A 27,341-nucleotide genomic window follows, 5' to 3' on the forward strand; every position below is an offset into this window, starting at 1 on the left:
TGTCAGATGGTTTAACAATTCAAATTAAGTAACAAACGATAATCCCCCCAAATACCCATCTCCACCTTTTTTCCTGCCAAATATGGGCAATGTCAGCAATGAGGTGGGGGTAGGTCAGATATAAAAGGTGATGGAAAACCGATTCACCCAGGGCATTATGGGTAACTACTATTAGTTCTTGCCAAGAGAGACAGCGGTGCAGTACGAGCGTATGATAAGCAAGGGCCTCAGACATTTTTGAGCAGGCCGAGCTCGCTTTTACATTGAGGTAAACTGACCGACATTAAACTGTTTGAGTGTCTCTGGTATCGTCTTCCAATTTGTTTTCAGAATAAAAGTCATCAAAACAAATCTAGGTGGGACCCAATTCAAACTCAAGGTATTGTGTTGATGCATTAAATTTTCAAAAAAAAAAAAAGTGTCAAAATGTCAATGATGTGTACCTCAAAAACATGACGTCCCGGCTTAATTCCGATTTCATATCAAAACGTAAAGAGCTGGTCTGAAGTTCCCAGTAGCAAACAAAAAAATTTTTGTAGACCAGTGTAATAAAATATGTAGATAAATCTTTGTCATGAAGAAAATTAGGATGACTCTCAAGGCCCCCCACCCCCCCAACTACTTTTGCACATCTCTGAATATCTCAGTATGGGGCACCTTTATTAGACTCGCCAATTGTCTCATCTTGTGCTATTGAGACTTTTCAGGGACATTAGGAGGCTCCTTAGCAGAAAAAGGGGCCATAAACAAATTCCCCCTAAAGCATTTTAATACCAAAATGTCAACAGAAATACTGTCGGAAAGGCCTGTGTCCACTGCTGCAGATTTACTACACGTCCTTCACATGACATATTTTGAGGCGCTCACCAACAGGCACCCAGGTGTCACAATTGGGACAGTAGACGGGTGTCGTCTTTGCGCACTTTGCTTCTGCAGTTTGCACGTGACACTGTGGCAAGTCGGCGCCTGATCTGCACGATCAGCGTCACCCATTGTGTTACCGCAGCACAAGGCCGGGGTTATACTTCACGCGACGCGTGCTGCAGCAGATGCTCCCGCTATGCAAGCGATGTAGTGTTTATACTTGCGTGCGTACTTTACGTAAATCTGGAGGAATCCACCAGGTGGCAGTGTGAGATATTATCACGGTGAGAACAGGTTTGGCTTCTCTGTGTTGTGAATTGCCTAGGGCACCTATTAAATTCCAATGACACCTTACCGCAATATCTCTGAAAAGAATGTTTAAATGATTAAATCCATCAATCCAGGGATGTGTCCGTTCCAGCAAGCATTGGCACGAGTGTGAGAAACAATCCCTGGACGAGGCCTCAGCTCATCGCAAAGTGAATACAAGCACACACATACACTGGCGTCATTTTAGCGGCACCAAATCCCCAAATCTGCATATGTTTGGAAGGAAACTGGAGCACAGTGTGGAATCCAAGCAGGGAATACCAGCGACGTGGCTCCCTGTGAGGCAGCAGTGCTTACCCCCATGTGTGTAATTATTAACCGTATTCATTGTTTTGTCTTGGTATAGTAATATATTGCTCTACTTCCCCCTATTGTATTATTAATATGTAGCCTTAGAATGCCTAATCTCACAGACTTACCACTGTTTATAAGGTATTATTGTATATAACTTATCCCCACCTTCCCTTCTATATCTATAACCTCAGGCAATTAGATGTAGTAAAAAGACAAGCAGGAGTTACACATAAAATAACGTATTACTGATAATATTCATAAATAATAATAAAATGCAAATTGGCAACCATACAACCTGATTAAACGGTGATATGTAGTTCAGGCGGCACACAGTCTTGTAGTTACTTAAATGTCTCTAGTTAAGGCATCATTGGTGCTCAGCTTTCAGCCAAATGTCTTTTCAAAATGGCTGCTGAGCTGTGCTCTTCATTGTGTTGTCTTCATCATCACAGGTTAGCAAGAGAGATGCTTCTTTAAGATGTTGGTTAGTAAGAGAGATTGTGAGGTTAAACACATACATTTTATAGATGTTCTATCCAACCCCGAGAGCCAATAGGACATCATGGTACTTAAAGGCCTCTGAGACAAGCCAATTCCAAGCAGCCAAACCTCAGACCAATGGGGGAATAGAACATCTTAATACCTGCCACCCCCAAGACCATATGTCTTTAAGTCTTTCTTGCGGGGGTAGAAATGAATTAAGCAAAGAAACACTAACTGAACCGGTTTAAGGCACATCTTCCCCCAAATCCTGTCGTAAAATTCAAAGAGGCTCAGCCGTAAAATGGGGGGCAAACACGAATGCGTCTCACTAAAGTAACACTAAATTACATTGCTCTGCCTAAAAATCAAATAGACATAAAAATACTCATCAAATTATATGTAAAATCTCACATCACAACAATTAAACAAAAATACCGATTTATCTGTAAAATGTAACACACACACTTTAATGCATTTCATCATGAAAGTGACATCAAGTATAAATCTAAAGATTCTAAATGTGCAGAGAGTTGGAATATCAGAAATTTAATGTGTTCTGTGTGGTGATCTATTGCTGCTTGCCATAGCGATTAAAAAACTGGGATGACGTTTATGACGGTCTGCTTTACGAGGTTAAAGTGGACATTTTATCACTAGTTTACTTTGAGATTAAAGCCGAAATTTCCACTTTAATCATAAAATACACGTTTTCACTGTGTCCTTAATTTTTTTTTTCTTTCTCAGTGGCTCAAATCCAGTGCTGTACATTATGTTGCTGTTGTGAAAAAGGCACAAAAGATGGTATGGGAGACTTAAAACGTATCGTGTCATTATGATCGCGAATATGCGACGCTTGAATATAAAAGCACCACGAATACATCTGTATGTTGGCATTTTGCTTCACCACATTGAACCATTTATCAAACATCGAAGTGTGCACACCGATCCCCGTAGGATCTGCACAGCAGCTTTCTGTCACATGTAGAGAGTAAACAGAGACACCGATGTCACATTCCAACTTTTATCACACTGCGTCCCCCGACTTTTTGCTGGTTCTGAAACTCGCGCACGTGTCGCATTAATTTCCAAGGACCTGCTCAGAGGACGCGTCAAATGAATGCTGGGAACGCGTGGCAGCCATGATGCGGGCGCGTACGCGTTCAGAGTGTGAAGTATAAATCGGCCCTAAGGCTTAGCGACTGGCAGCTGCTGCATTGTGCTTAGGCGGGCAACGTCTTTCATGTCCTTCCACTCGGTCGCAACCCGTTTTGCCTTGTTAACACACACATACCGCATCCCTCTGCAACTTTTTGTGACTAAATTCACCAGGTGGTTCAATTGTATTGTGCCGTATGCATCGATTTCTCTACTCATGATGGCATCCAATTCAAATTGTCATCACTTATTTGATTCAATTAATGGTTCACTTTTAGGTTGTTCTAAAATGGGCTTTACAGCTTTCCATTCACACAATGTTGTGTTTTGCTTGAAGGCTCCATCCCACTCATACATAAATATCGATGAGTGAACAGAGGGACATAATGAATAGAAATATTCATGATTTCTTTTCCAGCGTAATATTTCATAAACTAAATGGCTACAGAATGCTCTCCCCAAGCGTTATTCAGGCTTTACATCGGACAGCTCAACCCAAGGGATACTTGGGTCTAACAGTTTTTACATAGAATTCCAAACCCAAGAGACCCCTGGGGTTCACTCCAAGCAGATTAAAAACTTAATAGGAGTAATGGAGAGTGCTGATGTGTTGCTTACTTGAATGTTCTAAGCATTTCACCCGACAATGGCGCCTGCTTACGTGGGCGCTGCAGGCTTGTTACAGCAACAGTGTTCAACGGGAAGAATCCTGTCTGATGGTGCCTACACCATTAACGTTTTGGCGTCTTTCTGGTCAAGCTATAGTTTAATAAAAAAACAAAACTGACACAGACATTCAGATTTATTAAGAAAACCATAAAACAGACGATTCTCTACAACTTGGCTTAAAATATTTTCACATTAATTCATAAAAACACTCATTTATGAAATAGAATCAAATCCCTCTTTAAAAATACCTTCATTGTTTAAATTTTGGAAGTTTAAAAACTGCCCACATCTTACTTATAATTTGCAGTTTAGCAGAGGTAGAAGAAATCACTAGGAGCGTTTAGCAGGTTCTGTCCACTTGAGGCAGTGGTGAGTAACTTCAAGTACACTCCAGGTTTGGCTGCACTTTGCCCTCTAGTGGAAGGTACTGGAAGTGCAACATCTGATAATTTCTTTAATCTTGTTTGCAGCAGCTACAACAAAGCCCAACAGATCATCATCAGCCTCCACAATTAAATTGCTGGGCTCAATTTGTACTTCCAGCTTCTTAAAAATTGTAAAATTAAAATGTAAACACAGTGATTTGGAGTGGATTGGAAGACGTTACAACTTAAATGCGATGGGACTTCCAAATTGACCACTTAGGAGTTGTCCTCTAGGTGTTGACACACTGCTGGGAAACCTCCATTGTGGAGCCGCTCATCTGGACTATCGGAGCAGGTTCAGCAAAATGGTGGTCAGGGTCAGGTTGAGCAGGACTGCCATCCAGTTGGTCAGCCTCTGTGCGGCCTTATTGTACAGTTGTACGCTGGGCACGTTACTCTGAATCCAGGAGCTGTACTCTGTCACCTGCACGTAGATACCAGGCAGGTCTGGGCGGGCACAGCCTTCCCCGAAACTCACGATGCCTGCTTGTACCCAGGTTCCATTTGTCATCTTGCAAACGAGGGGTCCACCGGAGTCTCCCTAATGTTTTTTTTTAAAAAAAAAAAATACATTTAGAAGATGCACAGTATTGTCCACTTATGATAAACTGTTAATGGTTACCCAAGCAGCATGGACACTTTTCAGCACAAATTCACATCTGGCACTTTAAGTTATACAATTGTCAGAGGGAATATATATTTATTAGAAAAGGCCCTGTATGCCAGGCAGACAGAAAAAGCGCTATATGACAGATATAGTGGAGTTGGCAGGATGAGATAGACATGAAGGGCTCTGTATGACAGATGGACACTTTATTCATCCCCTCAGGGAAATTCAGGCATCCAATAGCTCAAACACAAATGTAAAACATTCTTGAAATTTATAAAAGCAAGGAGAACAAACAAAGTACAAATGGATCAATTGTTACAGTGTTGGAAGGTAGAGTGGTGACCTGGGGGGTATTTTTCGTACGTCGCTTAAACCATCCGAGATCAGGTGCCTCATCTTGAATGAGTTAATGCCAGTGAAACTCATCCAGATAAGTCGGTTTTTCAAACGCAGATGTGTATTAGATTAGTGTAGCTGGATCTAATCATACGAGATGAATGCGCGCGCCCGCGCGGAGTGAAAAGCCCATATATATTGAGTCTAGAAAACATGGTCAGCAAGTCTTTGATAGGCTGTAACAAAATGACGAAAGAACGGGCGCATTTTGTTTTTCACACACGTGGCGCAAGACCTTTTATTCGAAGGACACGAAGAATTTCAAGATTTAATATACACAAGGGATAACACTGCAAAAGCAGCCCAGACCAGAAAAGACGGCTGGCAAAAAGTGGCCAAAAAAATTAAACGCTAAGTAGTGTACATTGTACTTACTGACTGCAGTGTTTCATTTCCTATGTGTCAGATTAATTATTACTTAATATGTCATAATTCCAGATCAAACGTGAGCACAAGGAGAACATGGGAACAGGTTAAAGTACAAAAATATACTTCAAACTGGTAAATATTGGTATATAACTATTTAAAGAATTGTTGACATGAAGAATCATATATAATATAAAAAACATTAATTTTAAAGCTAATAAGGAGGCAGACAAGCAAAAAACAGGTGGAGGTCCACGCGGTCCAGACCTAACCCCTGCAGAAGAGTTGGCTCTCCAGCAAAATGCCCATCGCCCTGTTTCTGAGGGCATTCCAGGGGGAAGCTCCTCCTCAGAACCAGTGGCAGGAAGTAGTGGTCACTTCATTTCAGGTAAAGGATGGTCATTGCATATTTGTCCTCCATGTGTGCTATAGGTATGTTCCATATAGCCCTCTTTTTTGTTGGGTCAGTTGCAAGGAATGTCATATCCCTTGAACCTGTGTCTGACCAACGAGATATTAACGAAGGTCAAATATTTGATGAAGACACTGTGTCTGATTATTCATCAGGAGGAGAGGTACACTTTCCAAATAATGTTTGATCAAACTCCACTCTGATCAGTTCCGTGTGACCCAATCACATTTGGAAATCCTGGTAATGAGAATGTTAGGCTGATTGAGATTCTTCGTGGAACTGTGGGTGTTTTAGCCTGTGTATTACCTACCTGCAATGGCATGAAACGCCTCTTTTATTGTCTGCACACGCAGGTGTCCAGGAAACACAATGAAAACCTGAAGGAAACGTTTCACAGCCAAACAGACTTTACGAATTGCCTGGCAAACTGCACTTTTCGATAGATGTTCCGCATCGCCTACAGTATATAAAAAAGTGCCACTTGTAAAAAACCTCAAAGCAATGCCTACTGTCTGTGTGGTTGTGAGAGCCCGACTTCACCGAGTTTGACTTCGAATATACGGAGCTAATAAATCTTTGTGGTACAATATTCTCCCTCGGCTAAAGCGGTATCTTTCGTACAGAATTTCCTCCGGGGGCAATAAAGGATCTTGCCGATCGCGCAAAACCCTCTTTGTATGAAATTCTCTTCCTATAATTTGCACACCAATATCAATTGGTCGCTCATTCATGAACGGCGAAGCCCTGACTGGATGACTTCCACACCGTCACTGATCACGTGTGTAAACTAATCCTTGTTTACGCAGAACAAACCTGCTCCGAGCAGGTTTGCGGATTTGGATGTGTTGCTATGACAACACTTCCAGCAAGAGTTTCAAAAAACCGACAGATCAGGATCAGGCCAAATCGTCAACAATTACATCCGGCTAAGCGAGTAATCCACGTACGAAAAATACCCCCCTGGTCCTGAATCACTTGTGTTGACAAACGGCGTTCTAAAATCTCACTGCAGCAGGAACAAATGATCTCCTAAAGCGTTCTGCAGCACGGTGAGAGAAGACGACTCCTGCACTTAGTTCACTGACCCACCAAAAAAATGTGAAGAGGGAGACTGCTGTTCTCAAGGATGGCCTGCACCTTCTTCCCCATACCCACCTCAGCGAGTCCACAGCCCTGCCCAGCACCAAGGCAGCCTTCTTCACCAGATTGTCCTACTGACTCCACAAAAAAAGCACACTGACAACGACCGCCTAATAGAACAAACAGCATTTCACTACATACGTATGTTGAGTAACTGGAGTCTTCCGAGGAAAAAGATCTTCCTGTAGAAGACAATCCGTGTCCACAGACCAATCCAGTCTGTCATCAAGCTGGACACCTACATAGTTACAAGTCTGCACCACCTCAGCGTCCTCACCTCGGATGTTAACAGAGTGAAGGGGTTTATGCTTAGACCTGCGGAAGTTCCAAAATCTATATACATATATACATACCTCGACATTAATATCAATCCCTCCTATGCACTGCCCGCCAGCTACTTCACTTATAAACTGAAAGAAATGATCCTGTAATCTTTACAAGGTTCTAAGCTGCCCACTTTGGATTATGTACCTTAAGCCCCCATCACACGACACGTGTGGCAATTTTTGGACGTAGTCTTGAGCATTACCAAGGTGGGGGCAGTCGCGTCATACCCTTGTAAGCGCCAGTCGTGCAGTTTGATATTTTGTTGCAAGTCACAAGGGCGGCCTGTGTGTGCGGGTGACAGTGGACAACGATACCAAGGAACGCTCAGTGTGGCTTCATTTAGCAAAATAAATATTATATTATATATATATATATATATATATATATTATATTATATATATATACATACATATACACACACACACACACACACACACACACACGCATACAGTGCATCTGGAAAGTATTCCCAGCGTATTCACTTTTCCCACGTTTTATGTTACAGCCTTATTCCAAAATGGATTAAATTCTTTTCCTCAGAATTCTACACACAACACCCCATAATGACAACATGAAAAAGTTTGAGGTTTTTGCAAATTTATTAAAAATAAAAACAGAAATCCCATGTCCATAAGTATTCACAGCCTTTGCTCAATACTTTGTCGATGCACCTTTGGCAGCAATTCCAGCCTCAAGTCTTGTTGAATATGATGCCACAAGCTTGGCACACCTATCCTTGGCCAGTTTGGCCCATTCCTCTTTGCAGCACCTCTCAAGCTCCATCAGGTTGGATGGGAAGCGTCGGTGCACAGCCATTTTAAGATCTCTCCAGAGATGTTCAATCAGATTCAAGTCTGGGCTCTGGCTGGGCCACTCAAGGACATTCACAGAGTTGTCCTGAAGCCACTCCTTTGATATCTTGGCTGTGTGCTTAGGGTCGTTGTCCTGCTGAAAGATGAACTGTCGCCCCAGTCTGAGGTCAAGAGCGCTCTGGAGCAGGTTTTCATCCAGGATGTCTCTGTACATTGCTGCAGTCATCTTTCCCTTTATCCTGACTAGTCTCCCAGTCCCCACAGCATGATGCTGCCACCACCATGCTTCACTGTAGGGATGGTATTGGCCTGGTGATGAGCGGTGCCTGGTTTCCTCCAAACGTGACGCCTGGCATTCACACCAAAGAGTTCAATCTTTGTCTTGTCAGACCAGAGAATTTTCTTTCTCGGTCTGCGAGTCCTTCAGGTGCCTTTTGGCAAACTCCAGGCGGGCTGCCATGTGCCTTTTACTAAGGAGTGGCTTCCGTCTGGCCACTCTACCATACAGGCCTGATTGGTGGATTGCTGCAGAGATAGTGGTCCTTCTGGAAGGTTCTCCTCTCTCCACAGAGGACCTCTGGAGCTCTGACAGAGTGACCATCGGGTTCTTGGTCACCTCCCTGACTAAGGCCCTTCTCCCCCAATCACTCAGTTTAGATGGCCGGCCAGCTCTAGGAAGAGTCCTGGTGGTTTTGAACTTCTTCCACTTACGGATGATGGAGGCCACTGTGCTCATTGGGACCTTCAAAGCAGCAGAAATTTTTCTGTAATCTTCCCCAGATTTGTGCCTGGAGACAATCCTGTCTCAGAGGTCTACAGACAATTCCTTTGACTTCATGCTTGGTTTGTGCTCTGACATGAACGGTCCACTGTGGGACCTTCTATAGACCGGTGTGTGCCTTTCCAAATCATGTCCAGTCAACTGAATTTACCACAGGTGGACTCCAATGAAGCTGCAGAAACATCTCAAGGATGATCAGGAGAAACAGGATGCACCTGAGCTCAATTCTGAGCTTCATGGCAAAGGCTGTGAATACTTATGTACATGTGCTTTCTCAATTTTTTTTATTTGTAATAAATTTACAAAAACCTTAACTTTTTTCACGTTGTCATTATGGGGTGTTGTGTGTAGAATTCTGAGGAAAAAAATTAATTTAATCCATTTTGGAATAAGGCTGTAACATAACAAAATGTGCAAAAAGTGATGCGCTGTCAATACTTTCTGGACGCACTGTAGAAAAGAGAAAAGGCCGTGTGCTCCGTGGCTCCTCTCTCATGTGTTAGCGTATCATAATCTCTTGGACCAATAGTGTGAGTTTTCCACATTCGACTTATACGACCAACAGTATAAAATACAGGAAATTGTATGGTAAAATCAGGCCCCGGCTTATCCGCGGGAGAACTTAAATGCGATTTTTTATACGGTAAATAACGTTTACAATAACGAAGGCCAATCTAATGTAATTTAACAAGTGCAATTATTATCTTTTTACTAAGTTTTGTGACCACATATTTCCACCCTACCTCAGGGGGCTCTGCTCCTTTAGATCAAGAGGAACAATCCTGTCTCAGAGGTCTACAGACAATTCCTTTGACTTCATGCTTGGTTTGTGCTCTGACATGAACTGTCCACTGTGGGACCTTCTATAGACCGGTGTGTGCCTTTCCAAATCATGTCCAGTCAACTGAATTTACCACAGGTGGACTCCAATGAAGCTGCAGAAACATCTCAAGGATGATCAGGAGAAACAGGATGCACCTGAGCTCAATTTTGAGCTTCATGGCAAAGGCTGTGAATACTTATGGACATGTGCTTTCTCAATTTTTTTTATTTTTAATCAATTTATAAAAACCTCAAGTAAATTTTCCTTAATGGCAACACGAATTAGACGATCTAGAACTCTCCAACTTATATTGTTCGTATTTAAATTATTAGACCTTTTTTTGCTATTCCGTTATTTCACTGAATAATAATTTCCGTTTGTTTGCGCTAATGCGATCTTTACTATCATTTTTTTGAGACTTTCGAATTTTAGTACTTCCATGATCTCTAACCTGCTCTGCATGTGTACCGTGCCAACGTTTTTGAATTCTTTACGACGTTCTACTTTGTCATCTACTCTTTGTCTTTTATTTCCGACCCCGGGCCTGGTTAAATCTCTTGGCACAAAGTCTCATCTCGTGGGACATGAAAATGTCTCTGAAAATGCATGTCTCAGGATTATTATTTTTTTTTTTTATTATAATAGAGATATAGATCCATCCATCCATCCATCCATCCACCAATTTTCCAACCTACTGAATCCGAACACATGTTCACGGGGGTCTGCCGGAGCCAATCCCAGCCAACACAGGGCACAAGGCAGGGAACCAATCCCGGGCAGGGCGCCAACCCACCGCAGAGATATATAGATATATGTTAAAAATCAAAAAAAAACATTCCATACATGCAAGTCAAGTTTAACAAAACTGGTTTGAAACAAAATCACCCCCCCACCCATGAGAAAGAGAGCCAGGTCATCAGAGTAGCACTTTAATAATAGTAAAAATATGTATGTTTAGATAGATAGAATAGAAAACGAGGGGAGAGAATTAAAGTTTTTCTAATCAAATCCTGATCACGTCAAAGTGTGGAGCTGGAAGTACTGCCAGGTCAAACATATCAGGCACTGCAAGAATGAGCCGATCATTGGCTCTTAAGTATTTGCTTATTTAAAATTCAAAATAGTGACTTATTTATTAATTAATTATTTTTTGGCCCAGCAGTATATTACACAAGCCTTTGCCGTATGTTCATGCAAGGTGCTGCACAAAATAAAAGACTGACAAGAGTTGCTGGTCAGGCACAGAGGACTCACCTGACACGCGTCCTTCTGCCCTTCTTGATACCCGGCACAGAACGTATCCTGTGGAACGGTGATGGTGGGCGCTGCCTGCTGGTACATGCTTGAACATGTGGATGTGCTGATAAGGGGCACCATGAGATCCTGCAACGTGTTGGCAAGAGCCCCTTGAATGAGAGAGAGAGAGAGAGAGAGAAAACAAACGTGTAAACAAAAAGACACCTGTGGGCACACTAAGACGTGGCACTGCCACTGCTGCAATGCAGGCTTACCATTCTCAGAGGTGTCACCCCAGCCCGTGACCCAACAATCGAGGCCTTCAGGGAAGAAAACACTGGAGGACGGCAGGCAGATTGGCAAGATGTAGTCGTTGTATGTTACAGGGGTGTTGAGCTGCACCAGTGCCACGTCCAGGCCCTGCAATTCAGACTGGTAACCCGGATAGATGATGACGTTGAATATTGTTCTGTGAGCTTCATTTCCGTTGTCTCCATTAAGCTCGTACCTTCCTAAGTAGACGTCATAACTTGAATAGGAATGACCACTGCAAGGGCAGACAAAGGAGACACGTGGGGAGAGAATTAGAAGACAACAGAAGGAAGCCATAAGAACATGTCCCCTCAATTGTCACCCAGTTTTTTCAGTCGTGTAGCATTTCGGCCCCATTTAACCCTTTCAACTCTCCCTCACTTGTGCTCATCTTCTGCTACTTTGACTTCCCTGGCTATAGCGTCATCATCCTTCACTTAATATTCATGATCAAAATAAAAGCTCAGGAATTTCTCTTTCAGAATTTTTACACTGAGTGAATTAGGTAGGTTATCCACATGTGTTGTAAAATTCAGGAACGTTTTCACAAAAAAAATATTGAACTTTACAGGTTAGTCTTATTTCCATAGGTGTTGGAATAAAAAAAAAAAAGTGTCAGGAACACCCCAAAGAGATCTGTTTACATTAGATTGGATTTCCGATAAAGCACGCATATAGTACACTGCTATGCTAACAAGCAGCCATGGATTACAAGTGACATCAAGGGCCTTTTGAACCAGAAGAAAAGGGCTTTTAAAGACGGTGATCAGCATGAGCTCAAGCGCTTGCAGAAGGAACTCCAAGTCCAGCTCAGGGCGGCGAAGGAGCAGTACAGGAGAAAGCTGGAGCAGAAGTTGCAGAATAACAGCATGAAGGAAGTGTGGGATTGGATGAAGATCATCACTGGCTGCAGCTCGAAGCGGGGTACCACCATCGAGAGAGATGTGAAGAGAGCAAACCAGATGAACAACTTCTTTAACAGGTATGACCACCCTATCCCACTCTCTCCTCGGAGTACTGCACCCTCCACACATCCTTCTGCCGATACCAGCATAGGAGAGACATCCCCACCCACAATTACAGCAGCGCAGGTGAGCAGAGAGCGGAGGAGACTTTGTGCCAGCAAAGCAGCGGTCCAGATGGAGTATCGCCACGACTGCTGAAGGCCTGTGCGCTGGAGCGGGGGGGTCCTCTACAGCGCATCTTCAACCTGAGCCTGGAACAGGGGAGAGTCCAGAGGCTTTGGAAAACATCTTGTATCACCCCAGTCCCAAAGGTATCACGTCCTAGTGAGCTGAACGACTTCCGGCCTGTCGCCCTGATGTCACATGTGATGAAGACCATGGAGCGGCTGCTGCTTCACCACCTGAGGCCACAGGTTCAACACGCCCTCGACCCTCTGCAGTTTGCATACCAGGAGAAGGTGGGAGCGGAGGATGCCATCATCTACATGCTACACCGATCCCTCTCCCACTTAGACAGAGGTAGTGGTGCTGTAAGAATTATGTTTCTGGACTTCTCTAGCCCCTTCAACACCATCCAACCTCTGCTCCTTAGGGACAAGCGGACAGAGATGGGAGTAGCTTCATACCTGGTGGCATGGATTGTGGACTATCTTACAGACAGACCTCAGTATGTGCGTCTCGGGAACTGCACGTCTGACATTGTGGTCAGCAACACAGGAGCGCCGCAGGGGACTGTACTTTCTCCGGTCCTGTTCAGCCTATATACATCAGACTTCCAATACAACTGAGTCCTGCCATGTGCAAAATTCACTGATGACACTGCTATCGTGGGCTGCATCAGGAGTGGGCAGGAGGAGAAGTATAGGAACCTAATCAATGACTTTGTTAAATGGTGCGACACAAACCACCTACACCTGAACACCAGCAAAACCAAGGAGCTGGTGGTGGATTTTAGGAGGACCAGGCCCCTCATGGACCCCGTGATCATCAGAGGTGACTGTGTGCAGATGGTGCAGACCTATAAATACCTGGGAGTGCAGCTGGAGGATAAATTAGACTGGACTGCCAATACTGATGCGCTGTGCAAGAAAGGACAGAGCCGACTATACTTCCTCAGAAGGCTGGCGTCCTTCAACATCTGCAATAAGATGCTGCAGATGTTCAATCAGACAGTTGTGGTGAGCGCCCTCTTCTACGCGGTGGTGTGCTGGGGAGGTAGCATTAAGAAGAAGGACACCTCACGCCTGGACAAACTGGTGAGGAAGGCAGGCTCTATTGTAGGCACGGATCTGGACAGTCTGATATCTGTGGCAGAGCGACGGGCGATGAGCAGGCTCCTATCAATTATGGAGAATCCACTGCATCCACTGAACAGGATCATCTCCAGACAGAGGAGCAGCTTCAGCGACAGACTGCTGTCACCGTCCTGCTCCACTGACAGACTGAGGAGATCGTTCCTCCATCACACTACGAGACTCTTCAATTCCACTTGGGGGGTTGGGGGGTGGGATAAACGTTAACATTATATAAAGTTATTGTCTGTCTGTATACCTGCATTGTTATCACTCTTTAAATATTGCTGCTGGAGTATGGGAATTTCCCCTTGGGATTAATAAAGTATCCATCCATCCATTATTGGAGACCCCCCCATGACCTGCGTATCATTTTGAAGGGTCCGTCAGAAGGTACAATTCTACAGTGGATATAAAAAGTCCATACCCCTCTGCCAAAACTGCAAATTTTGTGTATTTTAAAAAATGTAACCAAGAGAAATCCTGTCAGAACTTACTCCACTTCTACTGCAATCTATAGAAAGAAGGAGAAAAACAGATCAGAAACTGTTTAGAGAGAAAAAAAAAAAAAAATGTCCTACACAAAGCTGGTGCCACGAGTGTGCAGACCCCCTTTAATAATCCAGGATGTGGCCGTGTTCAGAATCAGCCAATCCCAATAAGTCGTCTCCGTAGACACTGGACATCAATTCAAGGGGCTCTGACGGAGCGCAAGACGAAGTTGGCCTCTTCCTTTATTCCGATATCCTCTCGGTTGTGACACACTCCAAAGGCCGTGGTCTGCAAAGAGCCTCTAAAACATGAGTGGGATCTCATCGCTGAAAGGTAATCAATCAGAACCGGGTAGCAATAAAAAAAAAAAAAATATCCAAAACATCCCATGGAGCACAAGTGGAGACAATATGGCTCCACAGTGACTCAACCAAGATCAGGACCTCCCTCCAAGACTGATGAGAAGACAAGGAGAACACTGGTCAGGGAGGCCACCAAGAGGCCTGTAGCAACATTAAAGTCCTGGTTGTTCCCTACATGTGACAACAATCAAATCGTATTCTTCATAGGTCTGGATTGTGGGGTAGGGGAGCAAGATGAAAGCCTTTTCTCACAAAGGAGAGCATCCAAGCTGGGCTAAACTTTCCAAAAGAAGGAATACCCAGTGTCCTACAACCATGTGGAAAAATGTATTACGATCCGATGAGACCAAGGGTAAACTATTTGGCCGTAATTCCAAAAGGTATGTTGGCACAAAAATAACAGCATATCATCAAAAAGAACCCCAGGAGACCCATGGTGAAGCATGGCAGTGGAGGTGGCATCAGGCTTTGGGGCTGCTTTAGTCAAGATGGATGGAATCATGATGAGCTCCATGTATCAATCAATTTTGGGAAGATGAGGAGGAACTTCTCTCAAAGAACACAGAAAAAAAAATTTCAGCAAAACAATGGCTCCATCAAAGGAGGATTAATGTTCTGGAATGGCCTGGTCAGAGCCCATCAAGACCTGTGGGGGGACCTGAAGAGAGCTGTGCACAGGAGATGCCCTCGGAATTTGACAGATCAGCAAGGAGGAGCAGGCAAAAAAAAAAAAAAATCACAAAGTCCAGATGTGCCAAACTGATAAGACTCTCACTAAGACTGAGTGCTATAAGAAAAAATCGAAAGGGGCTTCAACTAAGTGTTAGTTTAGGGGGTCTGCACACCAATGGAACTGGGTGTTTGTAAGATAACCCCCACCTTTGTATAGATTGCAATTAAGAAGGTGGAAAAAGTTCTGACAGAATTTCTCTTGGTTTCATCTTTTTTTATTACACAAAATCTGTAATTTTGGCAGGGGTGTGTAGATATCCACTGTAGTGCTGGTCAAGAAATGACTGGGCATGTAAACTAGAACAGTAATAGGTGCAAAATTTTAAAACATATAAATATATATATATATATATATATAATGTGTGTGTATGTGTAAGGGTTAGAATGGAGGATTTTAGAGGTGAAGTGCAGTCCCCGTGACAAAAAAACCACACCTGTCACGCTGGAACACAAAAAAGTCACACCCTGCAGCAACTAGGAAACAGAGTCCTACCAATAGGACCTACTCGATGGCGATGCCCAGGGGTAAAACAAAATGGCGTCATTACACGGTATCCCCAGTACGTAGAAAACTTCATAAAACGCAACTAGAAATGTTGTAACACACTCCAAACTAAGATTACTGTGCATATTTTCCACAGAAAAGAGATTTTCTTAAAATAAAGTAGCCAACTCATAAGAGCACATGGGCCTTTGGTTTAAATGAGGGTGGGAGTTGGCTCACCAGATTCGCTATTCGCTGGCTCTGTTCACCTCACAAGACCACAAGTGATGTATGGGAGGTAAGAAGATTGTTTTTTGTGGTTTGATTGATCTTTTTTTATTAATTTTTATTGTAATCATTCCATACAAATAGATCAATTTATAACCAAACAAATTAAAGACAAATCAAACCCCACCCCTGAGAAGGAGAGCTTAGCTAAAGGAGAATTGCTTAGGGCTTTTTAATAAGACAACATTAAGCAAAGGATAGGGAGAAATAAATATATATGTAAATAAGAGATGGAGAAGGGAATTAAATGCGGTAATGGTTATTTCTCTTATTCTAAAATAATATTGATCAGATCCTGCCAGGTTTTGAAAAAATTTTGTACAGATCCTCTGAGAATTTGATTTTTTCCAATTTCAAATAATATAAAACATCGGTTTCCCACTGACTTATCAGAGGAGAGTTAGGATTCTTCCAATTTAACAGAATGATTGATCTTCGGTGAAAAACAATCGGGTCTCCCTCTTTAAAGCAAATGGCCTCTCTGTATTCCTTGCAACCGACTCCAAGGAGCTCTGGCTTCACGGGAGGGTGCGAAACGGAAGGCCAAAACCCCTTGAGGGCATCCTCATCAGTGACATTTGGAGGCTCATCATTTTTGGGGGGTATGAGCTGCCAGTTACTCACTCGGAGGCCCCGGGTTCACATGTGGAAACATGAAAGAGGGAGAGAGGAAGGGAACAGGCCCCTCAAACCCAAGCGATTCCTTGCCAATGATGCCAGATCTCCATTCCATTTCCTCATATGCCCTCATCCACTAATCCCAATACACCCCCCTCCCCCCTTTGTGTCTAGAGGACCACAGTACTCACGATGGGAAGCAGTGTGCTGCCGTCAGGACCCAGCCTGGCGCTATCAAAGACCCTCCACAGGCGTGTTGACTGTTATACTGCAGGTCCACCTGCCACGGCCACTGTCCAATCATGGAGTTCTGTCCACCTACTATTCGGCTTCCAAAAACGGGCGTGCCACACGCTGCAAAATGAAGAAAAGAAGTTACCATTTATAAAAGCTCATAGCCGAGTGCAAAAAAAAAAAAAAAAAAAAAAGAATCACAGAACAGACAGACATACCCATTTGCCCCTGGACGACTCCTCCGAAACCTGCAAGAGAAAAATGCAGAGAGAGAATTAAAGACCCTCATTCACACGATACCAGAGGAGGACCAGGAGATCAACGCATACAGGTTCAGTAGCAGTGTGCCCAAGATAGTCCCGTACTGGAAGCAGATCAAAAGCCAACTATGCCGTCCGACACTAAGAGGAGATGATCCTTGGGATGAAGTGCCGTCTCTGAAAACAGCGGAACAAGATCCGTCCCAAGTGGAACTACTCCTCGGCTCGGCTCGTTGCGGCTTCTCATTTCTCTTCGGTTTGCTCAGCTTGGCCGATTGCCCGTTAACAGAGGTGCACCGGCAGTTAAACGTCTCACCCTTTTCTCAAATAACGACTCAACACTTCACGTTCCTCTTGATCTAAAGGAGCAGAGCCCCCTGAGGTAGGGTGGAAATATGTGGTCACAAAACTTAGTAAAAAGATAATAATTGCACTTGTTAAATTACATTAGATTGGCCTTTGTTATTGTAAACGTTATTTACCGTATATAAAATTGCATTTAAGTTCTCCCGCGGATAAGCCGGGGCTTGATTTTACCGTATAATTTCCGGTATTTTATAATGTTGGTCGTATAAGTCGAATGTGGAAAACTCACACTATTGGTCCAAGAGATTATGATACGCTAACACATGAGAGAGGAGCCACGGAGCACACGGCCTTTTCTCTTTTCTACAGTGCATCTGGAAAGTATTCCCAGCGCTTCATCACTTTTTCCACATTTTGTTATGTTACAGCCTTATTCCAAAATGGATTAAATTCATTTTTTTCCTCAGAATTCTACACACAACACCCCATAATGACAACGTGAAAAAAGCTGAGGTTTTTGCAAATTTATTACAAATAAAAAAAATTGAGAAAGCACATGTCCATAAGTATTCACAGCCTTTGCCATGAAGCTCGAAATTGAGCTCAGGTGCATCCTGTTTCCCTGATCATCCTTGAGATGTTTCTGCAGCTTCATTGGAGTCCACCTGTGGTAAATTCAGTTGACTGGACATGATTTGGAAAGGCACACACCTGTCTATAGAAGGTCCCACAGTTGACAGTTCATGTCAGAGCACAAACCAAGCATGAAGTCAAAGGAATTGTCTGTAGACCTCTAAGACAGGATTGTCTCGAGGCACAAATCTGGGGAAGGTTACAGAAAAATTCCTGCTGCTTTGAAGGTCCCAATGAGCACAGTGGCCTCCATCGTCTGTAAGTGGAAGAAGTTCGAAACCATCAGGACTCTTCCTAGAGCTGGCCGGCCATCTAAACTGAGCGATCGGCGGGAGAAGGGCCTTAGTCAGGGAGGTGACCAAGAACCAGATGGTCACTCTGTCAGAGCTCCAGAGGTCCTCTGTGGAGAGAGGAGAACCTTCCAGAAGGACAACCATCTCCGCAGCAATCCACCAATCAGGCCTGTATGGTAGAGTGGCCAGACAGAAGCCACTCCTTAGTAAAAGGCACATGGCAGTCCGCCTGGAGTTTGCCAAAAGGCACCTGAAGGACTCTCAGACCATGAGAAAGAAAATTCTCTGGTCTGATGAGATAAAGATTGAACTGTTTGGTGTTCAATGCCAGGTGTCACGTTTGGAGGAAACCAGGCACCGCTCATCACCAGGCCAATACCATCCCTACAGTGAAGCATGGTGGTGGCAGCATCACGCTGTGGGGACTGGGAGACTAGTCAGGATAAAGGGAAAGATGACTGCAGCAATGTACAGAGACATCCTGGATGAAAACCTGCTCCAGAGCGCTCTTGACCTCAGACTGGGGCGACGGTTCATCTTTCAGCAGGACAACGACCCTAAGCACACAGCCAAGATATCAAAGGAGTGGCTTCAGGACAACTCTGTGAATGTCCTTGAGTGGCCCAGCCAGAGCCCAGACTTGAATCTGATTGAACATCTCTGGAGAGATCTTAAAATGGCTGTGCATCCAACCTGATGGAGCTTGAGAGGTGCTGCAAAGAGGAATGGGCCAAACTGGCCAAGGATAGGTGTGCCAAGCTTGTGGCATCATATTCAACAAGACTTGAGGCTGGAATTGCTGCCAAAGGGGCATCGACAAAGTATTGAGCAAAGGCTGTGAATACTTATGGACATGGGATTTCTCAGTTTTTTTATTTTTAATAAATTTGGAAAAACCTCAAGTAAACTTTTTTCACGTTGTCATTATGGGGTGTTGTGTGTAGAATTCTGAGGAATAGAATGAATTTAATCCATTTTGGAATAAGGCTGTAACAGAACAAAATGTGGAAAAAGTGATGAAGCGCTGGGAATACTTTCTGAATGCAATGTACGTATTGTGCCTACGTGACCACACAGTGATACCCAAACTATTCTGAAGTGACGTTTGCATCGTTTTGCATTTTTTTGTATCTCACCCCCTCGTTATGCCTTTATCGTAAGAGCATCCCTTATCTACTATGGAGCTTTTCAATCAGAAGATAATATGAAGCTGGTTTTAAATTAAACGTCATTGAAGTGGAGAAAGAAATTGTCAACTGCGCTGCTGCAACGAAATTTGATGCGTCTGAGAAACTGGTGCAAGATTGGAGGAAGCAAGACGATGTAAAAAAAATAAATTTAAGTGTTGTATTTTTGAATGGGCGTACAAGTCAGGGTCCGATTTTATGATCAATTTTTGGGGTTTCAAGACCCGACTTATACTAGAGTATATACACGGTATAAATAAAGCATCATAACCGTTTTCTATTTTGTCAAAAGTAAAGGGTGATGCACACATTTATGTAGCTCATCCAGTTTAGTTTAAACTTACATAGCACAGTTTGAAAGCAACCCGTAGTTGACTAAAGTGGTTTTCAGCATTACAATGAACAAACAAATAAAATTAAAAACACACAACATGGGTAATACAGTATAAAACGCCCCTCTAAATCCAGGCTAAAAGTCATTTGTGTACTCGGGGATTTTTAGGCGTTTTAAAGCATTCAATGGCGAACATGGAGAGAGACTGCTGCGCAATTTGGGCGCAGTCAGGGCATTGAGGGGGTCCGGTTTCGTGGGCTCAGGATTGGGTCACTGCTTTTTGCAGATGATGTTGTCCTGTTTGCTTCATCAGGCCATGATCTTCAGCTCTCTCTGGATCGGTTCGCAGCCGAGTGTGAAGCGGCTGGGATGAGAATCAGCACCTCCAAATCCGAGACCATGGTCCTCAGCCGGAAAAGGGTGGAGTGCCCTCTCAGGGTTGGTAGCGAGATCCTGCCCCAAGTGGAGGATAGATAGATAGATACTTTATTAATCCCAGGGGGAAATTCACATACTCCAGCAGCAAAAAATATTAAAGAGTAATAAAAAATGCAGGTAAAAAAACAGACAATAACTTGAATAATGTTAACGTTTACCCCCTCTGGTGGAATTGAAAAGTCGCATAGTTTGGGGGAGGAATGATCTTCTCAGTCTGTCAGTGGAGCAGGACAGTGACAGCAGTCTGTCGCTGAAACTGCTCCTCTGTCTGGAGATGACACTGTTTAATGGATGTAGTGGATTCTCCATAATTGATAGGAGCCTGCTGAGTGCCCGTTGCTCTGCTACGGATGTCAAACCGTCCAGCTCTATGCCAACAATAGAGCCTGCCTTCCTCACCAGTTTGTCCAGACACGAGGCATCCTTCTTCTTAATGCTGCCTCCCCAGCACACCACTGCGTAGAAGAGGGCACTCGCCACAACCATCTGATAGAACATCTGCAGCATCTTACTGCAGATGTTGAAGGATGCCAGTCTTCTAAGGAAGTATAGTCGGCTCAGTCCTTTCTTACACAGAGCATCAGTATTGGCAGTTCAGTCCAATTTATCGTCCAGCTGCACTCCCAGGTATTTATAGGTCTGCACCCTCTGCACACAGTCACCTTTGATGATCACAGGGTCCATGAGGGGCCTGGGCCTCCTAAAATCCACCACCAGCTCCTTGGTTTTGCTGGTGTTTAGGTGTAGGTGGTTTAAGTCACACCATTTAACAAAGTCCTTGATGAGGTTCCTATATTTCTCCTCCTGCCCACTCCTGATGCAGCCCACGATAGCAGTGTCGTCAGCAAACTTTTGCACGTGGCAGGACTCCGAGTTATATTGGAAGTCTGATGTATATAGGCTGAACAGGACTGGAGAAAGTACAGTCCCCTGCGGCGCTCCTGTGTTGCTGACCACAGTGTCAGATCTGCAATTCCCGAGACGCACATACTGAGGTCTGTCTGTAAGATAGTCCACGATCCATGCCACCAGGTATGAATCTACTCCCATCTCTGTCAGCTTGTCCCTAAGGAGCAGAGGTTGGATGGTGTTGAAGGCGAGAGAAGTCTAGAAACAGAATTCTTACAACACCACTGCCTCTGTCCAAGTGGGAGAGGGATCGATGTAGCATATAGATGATGGCATCTTCCGCTCCCACCTTCTCCTGGTATGCGAACTGCAGAGGGTCGAGGGCGTGTTGGACCTGTGGCCTCAGGTGGTGAAGCAGCAGCCGCTCCATGGTCTTCATCACATGTGATGTTAGAGCGACAGGCCGGAAGTCATTCAGCTCACCAGGACGCGATACCTTTGGGACTGGGGTGATGCAAGATGTTTTCCAAAGCCTCGGGACTTTCCCCTGTTCCAGGCTCAGGTTGAAGATGCGCTGTAGAGGACCCCCCAGCTCTGATGCACAGACCTTCAGCAGTCGTGGCGATACTCCATCTGGACCTGCTGCTTTGCTGGCACGAAGTTTCCTCAGCTCTCTGTTCACTTGCGCTGCTGTAATTGTGGGTGGGGACGTCTCTCCTATGTTGGTATCAGCAGAAGGATGTGTAGAGAGTGCAGTACTCCGAGGTGAGAGTGGGTTAGGGTGGTCAAACCTGTTAAAGAAGATGTTCATTTGGTTTGCTCTCTTCACGTCTTTCTCGATGGTGGTACCCCGCTTCGAGCTGCAGCCAGTGATGATCTTCATCCCATCCCACACTTCCTTCATGCTGTTGTTCTGCAACTTCTGCTCCAGAGTTCAAGTATCTCGGGGTCTTGTTCACGAGTGAGGGAAGAATGGAACGTGAGATCGACAGGCGGATCGGTGCGACGTCCACAGTAATGCGGGCGCTGCATCGGTCTGTCGTGGTGAAAAAGGAGCTAAGCTGCAAGGCGAAGCTCTCAATTTACCAGTCGATCTATGTTCCTACCCTCACCTATGGTCATGAGCTATGGGTAGTGACCGAAAGAACGAGATCGCGAATACAAGCGGCTGAAATGAGTTTCCTCCGCAGGGTGTCTGGGCTCTCCCTTAAAGATAGGGTGAGAAGCTCAGTCATCTGGGAGGAGCTCAGAGTAGAGCCGCTGCTCCTCCGCATCGAGAGGAGTCAGATGAGGTGGCTCGGGCATCTGACCAGGATGCCTCCTGGACGCCTCCCTGGTGAGGTGTTCCGGGCACGTCTAACCGGGAGGAGGCCCCGGGGAAGACCCAGGACACGCTGGAGGGACTGTGTCTCTCGACTGGCCTGGGAACGCCTCGGGATTCTCCCGGAAGAGTTAGAAGAAGTGGCCGGGGAGAGGGAAGTCTGGGCATCTCTGCTCAAGCTGCTGCCCCCGCGACCCGACCTCGGATAAGCAGGAGACAATGGATGGATGGATGGATGGCCTGCTGGATCTCAAAAGGGAGGTACAACGGTGTGTCAATCAGCCAAAAAAAAACAGTGTCAGGACCCCCCCCCGCTTTTTTTTTGGATATAATGTGGCTTCAGGGTAACCTGTACAATGAAGGCTGAATACAGCTAAGCAGTCATCCTGGTGGTACACCATACAAGAGGGGTGGGTGACCGGTTCAGATGAGGATCCATTAAAAGAAACAGAAAAAAAAAATAAGTTCTTTCCCAAAAAAACAATCAAATGACTGCGGAGCCTGAAATGCCGGCCCAGTTTTCCTGGCGCTTTGAAGAACACAGTGATCCGCCATGTCAAAAGCAGCGCCGCGGCCTGACAACTAATACTGCATAGTCTTTAGAATCTACGGCCAGCAATAGGTCATTTGTGACTTTGACAAGCGTGGACTCTGTACTATGCTTCACCCAGACACCAGATTTGAAAACAAGACAGACTGAAGTTGTTTGGATGGGAGGTGTGTGTGTGTTTATATAGAAAATAAAAAAATCCTGTATCTTAGGAACAGAAGTTGGAAACCTGTTTGGGATGCGCCAACACGTTCAGATGCGTCATGTGAAGAACACACGCCAAGCGTCGACTGTATATTAATTATCTGTGGGCCAACTGCTTTTTACAATGGAAGAGGAGATCTTACTATGGTGTAAACAAAAAAAAGAAAGACAAAGCACAGAATATCTGCCGACTACGGTGAGATGAGGCTCTGTTTAAGCTTATAAAACAATCTTTGGACGCTGGCACCTTGTATAGTGTACCCACAAACACATCAGGCTTGCCTAGCTGTATGAAATCAGGAGGGGGGCGTCCTCAACTGCACTTACCTCCTCTCTTTGGAGGGGTCACGCCATTTGTGTGTGTACCGAATTCTGCCCGTTTTGATGAACTCCGTCAATCTAATTGCCAGTGCCCGATTGGCGTTACTTCTGCTGATGCAGTCATTGGGCCACTGATAAAAATCACCCGTATGATTTAAAAATCGGTCAAGCTCTATAAAGTTGTGCCCCAAAAAAAAAAAAAAAAGATTTAAAAGGACTCCACCATATTGAGTGTTAAGTGTGGGAGAAGCTGCAAAGGCCGTTCATGAAAATCAGTTTCCGCCATTTACAGGGGTATTGAGTACAGGGTTACTTGTAGCGCGCCAAGACAAGAGACAAGTAACCTCCTTTCACAATATCCATCCATCCATTTTCCAACCCGCTGAATCCGAACACAGGGTCACGGGGGTCTCCTGGAGCCAATCCCAGCCAACACAGGGCACAAGGCAGGAACCAATCCCGGGCAGGGTGCCAACCCACCGCAGGACACACACAAACACACCCACACACCAAGCACACACTAGGGCCAATTTAGAATCGCCAATCCACCTAACCTGCATGTCTTTGGACTGTGGGAGGAAACCGGAGCGCCCGGAGGAAACCCACGCAGACACGGGGAGAACATGCAAACTCCACGCAGGGAGGACCCGGGAAGCGAACCCAGGTCCCCAGATCTCCCAACTGCGAGGCAGCAGCGCTACCCACTGCGCCACCATGCCGCCCCCTTTCACAATATGCAAGTGCTAAAGAATATTTATACACAAGAGAAAATTAGAAATAACCAAGAAAAACTGACTGCCGTCAAAGAGCAAATCCTGTCTGTGACCCAAGATTGTGAAGGCCAAAAGCCTGCCTCTTGATTTTAGGGCTAGGCTACTCTACCGAGCACAGGTTGGTTGTGTGGTTTTTAATAATTCTTTACATTTGTATAGCGCTTTCCTCACTCCTCAAAGAGCTTTACAAAGTGAGTGGTGAGCCACTTCAACTAGCAGCATCCACCTGGATGATGCGACGGCGGCCATTTTGCGCCAGTCCACTCACCACGCGTTAGCTGTTAGGTGGTGAAGGGGTGAGGGAGATGGTTAGCCAGTTAGAGACAGGGACTGAATAGGAGGCCAGAATGACTAGGCCATGGTGGGCAATTTAGTCAGGACATCAGAGCACACCCCACTCTTTATGAAGGATGACCAGAAAAAGTCTGGACTTTGGTTTTACATCTCATCTGAAAAACTGCACCATATTTATAGCACAGTGTCACTGGGGCTTTGGGATCCACACACTGACCACAGGGTTAGCGCCCCCTGCTGGCCTCAACCAACACCTCATCCAGCAGCAACCCAAGCTTTTTTCAAGATGGCCACCCACTCAACTAATGGCTGGACGTGAAACATGCTTAGCTTGGGGTAGATGACCCGTTCTGAAGCACAGGTGATCCTAGGTGACCTGTTCCCCTTTCTGAGCTCCACTGCAAACAGGACCACTACACAAATGCTTTCATGGTAGCGCAAGTCAGGGAGGAAATCTGTAAAAACACAAAGCTTATTAGTGGGGAGTCTGAGGGGGTAGCACAAGGTGCGATTTGGGTTCACCTTGGTCTCCAGAAGTGCAAACGGGACAAGTAAGCTGGAAGTGAGGGACGGAGAGAAAGGCAAATATTTGGGGAGGTGGTGGGCAAACAATCAGGCCCAGAGACCGAGAGTGGGTGGCGAGTGGATTTGTATCTCCAATTAGTGACGCAAACTGGGCAAAATTTTGTCCTGCTTGGTCGCCTGGTTTGGATGGGATGTCTACTTTTATATGCCTCTTCTTTAAAGAGTGTTCAGCCCATTGGTAACCAACATATTCTATCTATCTATATTATTGTATTCCATAATTAATTCAGAACATAAAAAAATGATGTTGCCGAGAACAGACCATCCAGCCCAATGAAGCTCACCAGTCCCATCCACCTAATTTCTCCAAAAAGAACATCAAGTCGAGTTTTGAAGGCTCTGGGAGGGTTCCAGTGGCCCAATCACACCACTTGGTAATTCAAAGTGCCCGCAATTCTCTGTGCAAAACATCTTTGTGAAATCCACCCTAAAATTCCCAGCTGTGTCGCCGTGTTCTCGAACCTGGCGTACAAGTAACAGGCTCAGCTTCAGTCACGTCGCCTTGTAATCTCGCTGTGCCAAAACTGGAAAGGCTGGACTCCAGGCATGGCCTCAGCGGCGTACCACAAAACCGCCTTGGATTGATGGAGGATCACAGGGGTCGTCTGGTAGAGGGGGTCCTTTCATCGGATTGGCTGGCCCAGCACCGACTCAGGTGTGGAATGGCCAATCGGGGGGTAGCTTGATGGCTGAGGTCTCCAGGACTCTGAACAAATCTGAATCCTATTACTAGATATCATCTACTGTGGAATTCTGCTCTTTCCTTGTAATATTTCTATTGTACTATTATATTGAGGATGACTTGTGTTCTGTGCATTGTGCTGTATTGACCCCCTTTTGACACCCACCCTACCTGGAAAGGATGTCTCTCTTTGAACTGCCTTTCCTGGGGTTTCTTCCATTTTTTCCTGTCGTAGAGAGTCAAGGCTGGGGGTCTGTCAAAAGGCAGGGCCTGTTAAAGCCCACTGCAGCACTCCTGGTGTGATTCTGGGCTACACAACAATAAATTCTATTGTATTGGCAACGCAGTTAGACCTCCACATCTCTATCCTTAACTTCTCAACACAGCCCAGAGTGTCGTGCCCGGGCCATCTAAATACTCTCCACATCCTGACCAGCGTTGCCGATCTACAACTTCAGTCAGTTGACCAAATTAAATAGCCTGACTGGACTTTCCCCAAGATGGGTGGTAAAAAACAGCCGACTCGGATTCATAATGGTCAAGTTTGAGGAGCCCAGACTTCAAGCTAGGATGGCTCAAGTCAGCCATGAGGACGGCCGAGTCAGAGGGGATTTAGTTTCAGTGCCGAAACCTGATCTGTCAAGAGCTGAACAACAATAGAAGCATTTTATTGACGGGTCACAGCAACAGGTGCAAATCAGAACTTCATCACACAACTGTAGATTTATTACAATGAGACATTCAGGAGGAGGAGAAGCAACACAATGGAGGGACATTTGATCTGGAAGCCTTTGTGATTTTAAAGTGCAATCCCGCCCCTTAAATTGCAATGCATTCAAGTTGTTCCAACATGTAAATATGGCTTGAGGGTTTGCTTTAATTAAATGCCTCTCAAAAGCTTCCTTTTCCTGTGTTTTACAGTATGGAGACCAAAATTTGTAAGCAGCACATTTGGTAGTGCAATGTTCAGCATTGCAGCCTCACAGATTCCACCCCCCCATCCTGGGATCAAAGTGTACCTCATCCTAAGGAGCCTGCACATTCTCACCACTTTGGTGTCTTTGGTGATAAGGAAAGGAAACTGAAGGTCAGCTCGATCATTGAATCTAAATTGGCAGAGTCGGAGGGCACGTGTAGGTGTGTGAGCCCACCCAGTGATGGGCTGGCGGGTCGTTTCCTGCCCTGTAGAGATATGCCTGGGCACCCCTGGATTGCTTTAGGTGCAATTGTGAATGACAGGATGCAATCGTCAGTTCTGAATTCTAGACAGAGATAATCCCAGGGTGGCATGGTGGCGCAGTGGGTAGCGCTGCTGCCTCACAGTTAGGAGACCCGGGTTCGCTTCCCTGGTGCTCCCTGTGTGGAGTTTGCATGTTCTCCCCGTGTCTGCGTGGGTTTCCTCCCACAGT

General features: G+C 45.0%; 1 protein-coding gene across 1 annotated transcript in view; it reads right to left on the reverse strand.

Annotated features, from left to right (window-relative positions):
- Positions 1 to 3,910: 3,910 nt before the first annotated feature.
- The window catches only part of zgc:92313 (uncharacterized protein LOC436869 homolog), a 36,178-nt gene continuing 12,747 nt past the window's right edge, over positions 3,911 to 27,341 (reverse strand). The window contains exons 2-6 of the mRNA XM_028814902.2: positions 17,121 to 17,150; positions 16,860 to 17,022; positions 11,399 to 11,670; positions 11,142 to 11,293; positions 3,911 to 4,761 (exon numbers count right to left, since the gene is read on the reverse strand). Coding sequence (XP_028670735.2) covers positions 4,504 to 4,761; positions 11,142 to 11,293; positions 11,399 to 11,670; positions 16,860 to 17,022; positions 17,121 to 17,150 — 875 coding nt within the window. The 3' untranslated portion in view covers positions 3,911 to 4,503. The remainder of the gene's footprint in view (positions 4,762 to 11,141; positions 11,294 to 11,398; positions 11,671 to 16,859; positions 17,023 to 17,120; positions 17,151 to 27,341) is intronic.

Source organism: Erpetoichthys calabaricus, chromosome 12 (genome assembly GCF_900747795.2).
Source record: "Erpetoichthys calabaricus chromosome 12, fErpCal1.3, whole genome shotgun sequence".
In the NCBI taxonomy this organism is placed as follows: domain Eukaryota; kingdom Metazoa; phylum Chordata; class Cladistia; order Polypteriformes; family Polypteridae; genus Erpetoichthys; species Erpetoichthys calabaricus.